The sequence below is a fragment of the Bombus impatiens genome, unplaced genomic scaffold (assembly GCF_000188095.3).
Source record: "Bombus impatiens unplaced genomic scaffold, BIMP_2.2 scf_0478, whole genome shotgun sequence".
NCBI classification, from domain to species: Eukaryota; Metazoa; Arthropoda; class Insecta; order Hymenoptera; family Apidae; genus Bombus; species Bombus impatiens.
The window spans coordinates 881,609-893,907 of record NT_176897.1 but is presented as its reverse complement, the minus strand read 5'-3'; the positions used below and the strand labels follow the sequence as shown (position 1 = coordinate 893,907).

The following is a 12,299-nucleotide window of genomic DNA, read 5'->3' as shown; positions in this document are numbered from 1 at the left end:
CCAGTCGAGCCGCGACTACCGACCGGTGAGCATATATTTTTCAATTTGCCTTCGATTTTCACGGACAGAAGAGAGACAAGGAGGGATTCGAAAATATTGCATCGTGTTCGACATGAATTTTAGTTGGAACGTGCAGGGTTCCGGTGAAAAAAGTAACCGCGCGAGGATCGATCTTCGTCTTGGCGAAATTTCGCGTGCACACGAGTAAACAGAGGGTGAAGGAGGACACGCGATTCGTTGGTGCCTGTCGACGCACGCGTACACGTTCTATCATACACGATATATCATAGGCAATGTGCATCCTAGCGATTGTGGCATACGTTTCGCGTGACCCGTGAACGTTCTGCCTGTAACGCGCTACGACTCTCACGAGTTCTCGAAATCGGGGCTGATCGTTCCAATTGTTTAGCCGTGCATCCATTTGGTCAGACACTGCGAGATCGTTCGAGCTAGTGGCATCGAAGTACCAACGATACCGGCTTCGTCGATGGTAATCGTCACTGTGACTGCAGCCCTATAAATTTACGTCACGTCTGTGTAGCGTGTCACGAACGTATCCTTGGACGTTGGTGTCCGAGAAAAGAAGGGAACGAATAAGAGTGAATCGATTTTCAACAGTACCGACGAATACCTATCGAGAACTATCTCGATATTACGCTGGTTCCGTACGAGAGATATATAGCTTAGAAGAAAAGGAGAATCAGAAAAGTCCGAGCGCGTGGTATAGCGGACTTTTCTTCAGTGGCAGATGGCTTGAAATCGTATGCACCGCGTCCTGGTCTTTGCATCGCGTTTTGCAGCACGTTGCGAGCCCTGAAGGCTCTGTCTAAGTAACAGTACTTCCTCGCGCTCGGTGGAGTAAGCCTCTCTCCGAAGAACGGGACCCACACTCCACGAGCCCGCTCTCTACACGCTCCTCGCCTCTCGCCCCCTCCCGTCTCTTCACCGAACATACTCTTTCTGTGTATTTCCCTCTCCTTCTATCGTGCCCGAAGTAGTCTGGTCGGTCGAGCACGGGGAGTCTCGTGAAACCAGTCCTCGTACGGTGGACCTCTCGGTTGGGACCTGGCGAAGAGAGGAGGTTGTTCGCTTGTTCCTCTACACCGGCACCTTTTGCACCTGCCGTGTGATTCCAAGTTTTTTTGCCTTTCCAAACCGATGCCCTCTGTGCTACCTCATCCGAATAGTAACGAGATTTTCCGTGGATGCTCGTACACGCTTCGCTACAGTGAGACTCCGATCGGCTTCGCGTGAATGCGAAGCGACGCGTAGCGTGTTTATTGCGCAAACCAGTCCTGCTAGACGGAAGGACGCATCGGTCATTTGTTAAGTGGCACGCTTTTGTACCGAACGCGGTACTCCAAGATCGCAGGTGTATCATTTGCTGCAACATTTTTGGAGAGCTTACCTTCCAGTGACTCTGTTGTGTATGCGACGTGTGATTTATAGGGAGGAATGGAATAAGAAACGTTTCGTTCAAAACGGCAGAAGAATCGAGGATTTATGAAATTAAAGAAAACGTCCGTGTTACGATATTTTGTATTTCTTAGCGTAGACGTGATGCTCGCGTCAGGGTGCGCGACGTTTAATTCGCCCCATGTCAATTTTTGGAGGATTTCGAGAATCGAGAAAATTCTTACGAGCGAGAAGATCAGCGACCAGTAAATATCAAGATCGGTAACACGTGCGAGCAGAGAGACTCGCGTGAAATCACAGTCACCATGTCAATCGCTGTCGAAGCGTATCGGAGGTCGAGGTGTACTTTGGAGAAATAAAATGAACGAAAAGGCTAAGCACTCTGTGGAAGTTTAGAAGAATCCGTCGTGGTCACCGAAGCCGTGCGATTAACAGTTTGGCGAAAGAGAGGTTATGTGCCTCTCTCCGGATTCGACCTAACCTCCAAGTGTCTCGGTTACGAGTCCCACTAATCTAATTCGTGCCTCTTACTGCCGCGCACTCGATGGAAGCGCCGACCGTATGCTACATCGTGTAACTTCTTTTTATAGCTATCGATAATCATCGTGCGATCTCGAGAGTTTGGGATCGAACGGAAACAGTACGACGCGTCGTCGATCAGCGTAAGATATCGACCATCGCCATTGTTGAATTTTGAGAAATCGTTTAAAGCGTCGAATCTTGTGCTTTTCGTTACATTTGCTACCCCTCTCGGTCACGGCAACGTCATCGATTTAGTGACCGGTGAAATTCGATCGATATTGCTTCGCGTATAACTCGATTCGTGCGAAGAATAACACGGTGCTGTGGTTAATCGGACCGAGATCGTAAAGATCGAAAGCAAACACGTTTCGAGTCAGTGTTCTTTTCCTTCTCGCGTGTGCGTGTTTAAGCTTGTGCGTTTCGTTTTTCTTGTTTTATCTCCGATCGCTCTTGCCGTGTGCCTGGACGCCGAAACGAATCGATGGATCGACGCTGAGGGTCGTTCGGAAGAATTCACGAAGAAACAGCCAGAAATGAAGACCACACAACGCGCATTAAGGTAAGATCTGTGCGAAAGTTCCTCGAGAAGGGAATTTACTTATTCCGGTACGCTCTATGCTTTTCTAGAACGGTTGGCAATAACAGTACGCGGATCATCGTCCGCGGTAAAAGCTCGTTCGTTTAACGAGGGCCGTAACGAGTCGCGTTTGTTTGGACCATTGGAAAGTCACGGTGTATTAACGTTGAAACAGACATAAATCGAATTATCCTCGAACCGTTTGTTATGGCTCATTTTCTTCGAAATCTCTGTTAATAATCCTATCCGTTCCTCGCGCGAGCATACGTCGTAGCGTGCAGGAGGTTCAACAAGGCAGGAAAATCTCGTGTCGAAACGTGTCGTCAAAGGGGTTGAGTCGTGCAACGATGAAAGTGCGTCGTTTTAAATCGTTGCTTTCTTCGTCGTCGAATTCAGCGTGTATCGCACTTTACGAATAAAACACCTCATTTCCTAAGAATGTCCGTAGGTGGTAGCGGTTGGCATTGAGATTTGCATCATCCTATAACATCCCGGCACACTTTTTCCTGCTTCTTTGTCGCCGGATCGTAAACAATTTTACAATGGCGCAACGGCAAATTTCTGGGGAGGAGGTTCGGCTCGGCCACGACGAGCAATAACGCGTCACATTTCGAGCGAATTTACATGCAGTGTTTTCGAATTGATAAAAAAAGAGCCGTACTCTGACAAATGATCAATGCGATCATTTTGAAAGAACGTGCCGTTCGTTCGATGCCAGGTGGAGCGCGATGCAGACTCCCTTTAATCACGAGATTAACTCTGCGATCTGTTCGCGAGCCGTGTGCGTCGGTCCACTGATAAATTGACGAGTATCTCGGCCACAATCGCGATCCAATTACATCGGTAGCCGTTTGTTAGGACGAACCACCGCTACGTGTTTGGCGAACGTCGTAAAACTCCGGGAATCGTTATTGTCGTATTCGTGCCTCGGTTGTACATATTTGTATGTCATTCACCTTTAAAACGACGTAAAAGAAAAAGCGCGGTGGAGTGAGTTGGGGAAGGTAATTTCGGTGATCGATTTACACCTTCGATCGGGAAAGTGACGTTCGTTTATCGGCTTAGAGGGGCAGATAAGATAGAACACGATCGCACGAACGACTATGTAAATGTTACTCGGCGTATTGTACGAAGGCTTTGCATGGAAAATGTCAGGTGCTCACCGACTGACGACTCGGCTCGAGTCGTTGATCGTGGTTGTGTCGTTGTCGCGACTGCCGTCTCTGGAACACCTGCACGGACAAATTGAAATGCTAATTTGGAAGCTGCCACCTTCGGAGGCTGCCGGGGCTTCCCGCTGTTTCGGACTAGCTTGATTTTCCACGTTCGCCCCATCCATCGAATTTTTCCCATTCTTCTCGCGGTCGTCGCGTATCTGCACGATCACCAGCTTCTCGTTAGTCGGCATTTTTATTTTTTCAGTCTGTCGTAGTGCTCGGTGTCACGATCCATCCGTGACTCTGCGGCAACCTTTCTCTCTTTCTGCGGCAAGAAGATCGAATTCCTCGGGCATTCGTCGGCCGAACGTTCGTTTAGAAACAATAACAGTATCATGGCTGGGCCTTCGCATACGAAAGAGGCCGGTTATCGCGACCGATCCGAAAGTGGGGCTCTCCCCGAAAAAGGGAATAGAAAGCGGGAAAAATATCGAATGAGAATACCGACCGGCTTGGTCGTTGGGTCGGTGAACTACAAAAAGAAGTTTCGACGTTTCAAACATAAATCTTTCTCGATTGCGCTTTAATTTTTCATTGTTACGCCGGCAAATTACCCGCTGGAGGTAGCGTCCGCGTGCTTCGAATAAATTAACGAATATTCGGCGGCAATTCGTTTCGTTCCGAGTTCGTATTCGCTGGCGAGTAAGACGGTAAAAATAACGTGTCCGCCGCTGATGAACGCGCCAGCTCCAGTAATTGTGGAATCTGTTGCGACGTCTGGGAAAATACGCTTTTTTCCTTCTTTTCGTTTCGCGAAAACGAAGCATCGATAGTCGCGTAGTGGGACGACTCGTTCGATTCTCCTCTTATCTTCAGCTTCTCTCTCCTCCTCTTGTTCCTCACCCTTCTCTCTATTCTCTCGTCGAACGAAGCTCTAATTAAAGCATTTCAATTAAGGAGATCAACCGGCCATTGTACCTCTCCAGCGACTCGACTCGACTCGACTCGACTCGATTCGATGAATTTTCCCTCGACGTCTCTTCAGGCTTGGGAAAGTCGTCCTTGATGCGATTAATTGCAGAAAGCGGATTTCTCTCCTCGTCCTTTTCTCCCCTTTGCCTCTTTCTCTTTCTCTTCCGGAGCAGCACGCCAGGAGAAACACAGCCCGGAGTTTCTTCTTTCTTCGTTAACTCTTAATTGATCGAATTTCGTTGCAAGATTTTTCCACGTAGAACAGCCGTTCCTGTTTAATTTCGTTGCACGCGTCTCGCGGGCGTTTCGCGTCCTTTCGACAGAAGCTTCCTCTCGCTGATCGAAAGCGACGTTGAGGTCTGGTTGGAACACGGTAATACGATTGTTCCGTTTGAAGAAAGGTTTCCTCTCTTTCGTAATAGGAACGCGGCTCGGAATCCGCTCTCCCGAGCGACTTTTACGCGATGTTGTTAAGGTTTTATCTCGTAATAGCGAGAGAGAGAAAGAGAGAGGAAATGCGTGGATGAATGTATAATAGAAAAATATGTTTAAGCGAGTTTAAGTATAAGTACACTGTGTATGCTAGTCCAGATCCGCACGCTGGTGTCACGTAAAATAACACAAGAGAACAACAACAAAAAAATAGAAAAAAAACTTTATTTTTCTTCTAACACAATTCTCAATTTTTCTTCCGAGCTCTAGGCGTGACTTTCCAAGACTGAGACTTACAACTCGACTTCCGATCGGACTCGGTTATTTGTCTTTTGTCACTCCTCAATATCCCCACTATCCTTGAGTTTGTTAGGCATCCGCGATCGCCGCCACGTACGCCTTCTCCTCGAATATTCGGCGGAAGGATCGTCGGGATATTGATGGCTCGTTAGGCACTTGGGCGATATACATTGTCGCCGAGTGCCGTCACATCTTTATCTCCGATTTTAAAGTGAGCCGGTCGTGACAGCGGCCTGGTCTCTGACGTGGATTGACGTTACACTGGCAGCGTTACTTTACGAAAGAGTTTCGAAGCCACGGGTCTACGGGTATTTATACAATTGCGGGAAAACTGGTCTGTCTGTATCCCGTTGCATGATTTGTGCGAGGCACGTTCCTGCAAAGCTACGAGGCTGAGAGGTCCTTCGAATTAATTTAGCGTCAAACGATACTCAATGACTTCGAGGACTAAGAAAACTAAACTTTAGAAAAGACGCGGAGCTTTCCTCGAAGTGGGACCAACTTCGACAGATGTACGAAGCAACGCGACTGATAACGACTTGGTTTTGCTTTTCGAGTCGGAGGAATTCGAATGGTAACGACGATTTTTCCTCGATAGGGGGAAATGTCCGTCAACGAGGGAACCCGGAACTATCATCCCGATGAAGAATAACCAACACCGTTGTTTAGCCCGTTAATCTCGAGTCATTCTAACGACGTGCAAGCGGTTTCAACGAAATCTCATTAATCTAACTATTTCCACGTGGTACGATGGGATAGAGTTAAGGGCCATAACCGCGTAAGTTATTGCGCGTTACTTTGAACGTTGCGCCGTGCATCATATTTTACTGCTGGCCCGTTACCGGCTCTCCGCCGATATATTTAAAAGAAAATTCGCTAAACAGTTTGCGAGGAAATTACACGCACGCGAGACACGTGGAGTATAGGGAAAGGGTGAGGCGGCGGCGACGAGAGTTTCAGAGGAGCTTGTGCTCCGTTTTTAAGGCGTTACGGAATAGTTTCTGGGAAGCGATTGCGCACCGAGCAAACTCGCCGCCTTTTCAACAACCGGTCGTCGAATGGCGTGAGTTTGTTCTTCTAGCGACGCGTAACGATCATCGTCGTCTATTCCGTTCGACTTAAACCGCCTTAAACTCGCCATGACTGCAATACCGTTTCATTCGCGTTACCCTTTCGTTCTGTTCGTAATTACTACGCCATTGTGCGCGTTTAGCGTAAACCACCGGAGTGACCGGCGTTGATCTCGATCTGTTCCAATGATCCACTGCAACATAGAAGACTCGTTCCACCGTTATCCTTATTCTTTGTCAGCTTATAGGACTCGTCGAGCCGAATTAGTGGATGCTGCCTTTTGACCACAGACGCAAAATACGCGATATCGAGTTGCGTCGTACGTCTCGTCATCTTTTATCGAAACTTTGATACGAAATCGTAGAAAATTTAGGTTTATTCGCTTACATTCTTCTTACCAATGCGCCGAGTGGGGCAGCATCGAGCTGATTCTCGCGTCAGCAGTTTAAGACTCCAGCGAGAGTCCTTAAACTTGAAACGCGCGAGGTAAAAATGAGAATGGCGTTGGAGATCCGCAAGTTTCCCGACGATTAAAAAAACGATATCGATGTTTGATAACATTGTTCGGCGAGTTGTTGCTCGAGAGCACGATCCTTATTGCAGGGGTTCGGTTCGCGGATGATTTCGTGCGTGAGTCACGAGTGATTCACCTCGCCGGTAGAACCTGTTGTTGGCAGAGAAATCACGTACCGCGAGATTGTTCGTGCAAAGTCGGCTTCGAAACAATCGTATCTTGGATGCATTCGCAATCGCCTCTGGGTGTTGACCGGTCGTCCAAAAGGGTTCCAACTTCTCGTTCGCCGACTACGTGGTAAACTTTGACTCGGCAAATTTACATATTTACGATCACGCGTCAGAAACGAACAACGGGGAAGAACGTTCCTTTCGACGATCTCGCGATCGATTTATCGCGGCAAGTGTCGAACGCGAGGATAAAGCTAAACGAGCTTGTGGATAACGGGGTTAAACGGCGGGTCAAGAATTGTTTCTCTTTGACGTCGTCGGCATTGATGAACAAGGAACAATACGATGGAGATTGGACGCTTGGTCGAGCGGAAAATCCGAGTGGAAAATGCTCGGACGACGAATAAAAGGACGACTACAACCGGCCGTTGATTGGAGGGTTGCTCGCGTCGCCTCCACGACTACAGCCGAGCTGTGAAAATTCCACCAAGGAAAGCCCCTGATCGAGCGTAATTTCCGAACGGAGCCGTAACTGGGCCAGCCGTATCGCTTTGATACACCTTATTCACAATGGCAACTGCCGCGTAACTTTTACGTAACGACTTATCGCCCGGAGCTTCGGCCGCTTCTGTCGTCGCTCGAAGAATCGTTCCATTGTTCGCCCCCATCTTTCCAGTAATCCTTGCTTCCACGTCTGCTTCGTACGTACGTGTTCATCCAGCTGCTCCGTACATCTCGCGATAATTACACCGCGGATAAGCGACTTTCGCGTCTGTTTGTCTCAATCAGAGGGATAGTATCCACATCGACGAAAGAATCCGATCGAGCCGACATTGTATCGCATTGTTCACCGCGATAACAGAGGCCGCATAGTTTCATAATTTGATAGATCGACTGGATACCGTGCTAATGGGATACGTCCGATGAGGGAACGTGGCAGAGGAACGATTCGTCGAGGAATTCGGTATCGGTGTACGTTCCAGAGGCTGGTCCGTCGCATTATAATCGACGCGGATGCTTTTCTCCTCGTTCAGCACGCGTCAGGTTCGTCCGTGCGTTCTTTCGAAACGTCAACGTTTCTCTCGTATCGGCAAATGGAGAGAAAAGAAGCGGAGAGTGCGAACGATGTTGCCGAGACACGTGATTCTGCGTATAAAAGTCGAATACCACGCGACGAACGTTGATTTTCAGAAAGTCGGCTAATAAGATTACATGGTTACCGGTCGTGGAAGGCATCCGCCGGACAGAAAAAGCCACGCCGTGAAATTGCGTCGTCGTGAAATAACCGTTTCGACGCGAAAGCGCCTCCACGACTTCCTGTTTTTCCTTTTTCGTCGCCCGTGTGGCTCCGGTGATCCGTGACGAGACGCGATTTCAGTCGGGATCCGCCGATATACTCGCTGAAATTCTCCAACGCTACGTTCCTGGCTGTTGTTTCGCCGCGAATTGATCGACCGTTTCAACGGATTCGAGAAACGTCGCGTACGAACAAGTACGTGCGTACGTGCGGTCACGTTTCGACGGAGAGTCCAGCCTTGACACACTCGCACGTTGACGTAACGAAAGTCGCGCTCCTACGAATTATTCCCATTTTCCACGAGTAATATGTCTATTTCGCTTCCTACCGATTTTCCAGAGCTATTCTCCGCCGGAGGTAACTTCCGAATGACGTATTTTCAATTGCGAACCGTTAGTTGGCTGGTAAAACGTACGGCAACTATTCGCTGCACCAACTCGGCGTCTACATCGGACAGAACGTTATATATCGTTTTCGTTTTATACGTGCCCCAGAGCGTAGCAACGTTTCATCTTTGGTATCCGTTATCGGGCCTATTTTTCTCCGCGGTCGAAACGCTCGACAAACGTTGAAATATTCGTCCAAGAGCGAACGTTTCAAAGGCGCAGCAGTTTCTTTCTGCGCAATTTCCACGATATTCGACCGAGCGAATAACCGTGTGGGTAGGATCGCGGCGCGACGCACGTGGAAACCGTGAAATTTCGCGATGACGTCAATCGGTGTCAATTGATTTTCAGCCGGTCCGAAGATACCGGTTGGTATCATCGAGCGGCTATCCTCGTTTCGTCTCGCTAGTAATTAACGCGAAACCTCGTACGAACGTCGAGCTACGAGCGTCGAAATGAAAAGGAAGCCACGGAAACGGCATTAAAATTACGACTTTAATAACGCTGTTGGAAATCGCACTTTGCCAACCGGAAACACAGTTTGCCGAGATCGACGTACGCTGTGACCGGTGTATTTGCGACTTCGCCGGACACCGTAGGGCAGGCGGTCCTGGTGCGTACCGGAAATTAGGTATATCCGTGTCGCACGATACTTTGGTAAGCTGCGTTCATCGCGCGACCTCGATATCCGTCCAGCTTTAGCTCGTTAACCGAAACGAACGAGGCGTATAACCGTTTGCGTGTTCCGCAGGTTTCGATGTGACTGGAATCGTTCGTGACAGAAAATTCTTATATCCGTTAAACGTTACATTCCCGTTTTACTGCTATCGTGTTCTAGTTGTTAGTTGTATTTAGCGGTATATTCCATACGAAGTTTGGCGAAAGAGCGTTAGAAAGAAGGCAGCTTCGACGAGAACGTTAACACGTTCGGATTCATCGGGAATAGCTTGGAGTTACACGTTTCGCGAGTATATTGGCAGGCCGGGTCGTATCGTACGGAGACAAAGCTCGCTTCGATCGAGATGGTCGATGCTTTTCATAAATTTACATAACGTGTAGCCCGTTGCTTTGGCCCGTGAACCGTGCACCTCTTAGAGGCGCAAACGACGATTCGAATTTTAAATTCTCAAAGGTCGGGGGATCGTAAAAATTCAAGCAGGTAGAAGAGAATCGAACGAAGAGAGCTCGTGAGTGGGCCGTTGGAAGTTTTCAGTTTGCCAGTAATTACCGATCGATCGCGGAACAGGCAACGGTTCTGCTTAGTTGGATCACTGGAGGCTTTGTCTCGGGCGAGTTCCGATGCCGGTCCAGCAGGCGATTAGGAGGCAGGTTCGAGTTTCGAGCAGTCGCGTTTCGGCGAGATCAATCGTGCGAGACTCGTCCTTCGGGACTTTCTTGTTGCTTTTCGTTCGTGCTGTTCCATTCGCTCTTCGTTCGACCTGCAGGCTCGCGTTCTATCGCACGTTTCAACATCCGTGCAACATCCTCGTTGATCTCTCTCTCGAAAGTCGGTAAATCCTTTTTACAACGCAGGCTTACGCTACGTGTAAAAGCGTCTCGATACGTTTTTAACGCCAAAACGCGTGGTAGTTTGTCATTTGGAGATATATCCGCTCGGATACGCTTTATTTTTGATGTTCGAGTTCGACGATCCGAACGTCCGATCGTCAATTCGTGTAATTTGCGTCCGTTACCCACCTTTATACGCGTTATATATAGACCAGCGTCGTTACGCCGAAGCAAAAGCGATGCCTTTAGGCGTCAAGATACTCTGATTAATCGAACGTTTAGTCCGATAAACGATTCGTCGATCTAACAGCGATATTCGTTAAGCGTAATAAGTCTGAAGTATTAATCACGACCGATGCGGCGCCGCTCGTTTAACGTCGAAAGCGTAGTAATGGGTTTTCCATTGGACCAAGCGAACCGTGAAAACCGCCAGTCGCGATAATCATTTTTACTCGACGTATAATACGCGATGCTTCTTTTTAAGAAAACTGTAGCCTCTTGGGAGAGCGGTCTCTGGAGGCCGATTTTGCGAACGTCGACCAACGAACGGCTTTGTTCTTCCTCGTTTCTATTAGTCGTTTTCACATCGTTAGGACTCCGTTTAGGGAGCATCAACCACCGTGTCCGGGTATATTTAACGATCGGTTCCGAAACCGTTCTCGCGCATATCCGTTTAACGATCCACAAAATCGCGGAACGTCGCTCGTTAAAGCCTGAAAACCGAGGCTCGATACGGTTCGGTTTTATTTGCCTTCGAATTTGACATTTACGCGTCTGCGCGACCCGTAAAAACGCACCGGTTCCGCCTTCGTGACCGGTTACACTTTCACGCGGGGAAACTCGTCGGAAAATACCATCTCGTTCGATCTCGAAAAATTGTCAAATCGGAGGACTAATATTTTCGCTCGAACGGTAGTTGTCATTGGATTTTAACCGCTACCGGAGGTGTAGATGCAACCATAGCAGAGAGAGTTATCCGGTGGAAGAGCCACGGTCGTCGTCGAATACGTAACGTGCAAATTAACGAGATTGTCAATAAGAACGCGTAGCGCTGGTGCGAAGTGGTTTTCGCGTTTCAATTTCGTTCTAACGTTTCTCGGCTAACGTAGCGATCGTAGACGGAAAGAAGGAAAAACGGAGGAGAATAAATCGGTGTACCGCAAATACTCGAGTATCTTATACCGTGGATGCATTAGGCCGTAGCATAAGTACGGCATAAACGCACGTGCGATGCACTCGTGGCTGATTGGTTTACCACCTGCGGCTACTTCGCTCTTTACGCCTCGAACGGCCTTTAAAGTTTCCCTCTGGCCACCCTTGGTTGCCCTCGTCCTCCGGCTCCCTTTGTCTCTCTCCACGGTTCATCAGCTCGGTTTATTTCTTTCGTTTGGACGCTCTCTCGGAAGTCGATCGACCGTCGGTGATATCTCGATATCGAATCGATTCATTTCAGGGTCGAGTGCTCTTCGTACATTGATTTTCCCGAGTTCGGTGGCGCCTGTGCTCGCTCCTCTCCGCGGATTCATCGCCAGAGCGAACGCGAAACGCTCGTCTCGTTCGTGGGAACTTAGTCGATCGTGGCTCGTAAGTAACGCCTATTTTTTCCTTCCTTGGCAAAACAAGCCAATTATCGAGCGGTTTCTCGATCGCGCCGTTCGATTCGAGAAAGCGTAACCGCTGTCGAATTTACGACGTATCCGGTTCGTTTCAAAAGCTCTCTCGGGCACCGTGAAAATTTTACCACGGATCATGAGAAAACGCGGCAGGATTCGATTACCGCGGATGGAAGTCGTATCAACGCGGAAAACGATACAACGGCGTTTCCTGCGCGCATCGATGCGTGCGAAAAACATGCTGCTGTATGACGTTGCGTGGCCAACCATCGTGGAACGCAGCACGTCGCGTTTCAGCCACTTTATCGATTACGCTGTTACCTACTCCTGTCAATTTTCGCGAACGTCCGCGGGCGGACAGGC

The 12,299-nt window shown here is 48.8% G+C and overlaps 1 protein-coding gene across 2 annotated transcripts in view; it reads left to right on the top strand.

Moving 5' to 3' along the window:
* The first annotated feature begins 6 nt into the window (after positions 1-6).
* Positions 7-12,299, top strand: part of LOC100742187 — an 87,788-nt gene continuing 75,495 nt past the window's right edge. The window contains exons 1-2 of one of the 2 annotated variants that reach the window (XM_024368754.2): positions 7-490; positions 2,007-2,497. In XM_024368754.2, coding sequence (XP_024224522.1) covers positions 2,472-2,497 — 26 coding nt within the window. In that variant the 5' untranslated portion in view covers positions 7-490; positions 2,007-2,471. Of the gene's footprint in view, positions 2,498-12,299 lie in introns of both variants that reach the window. The other variant, XM_003490865.4, reaches the window with a different exon arrangement.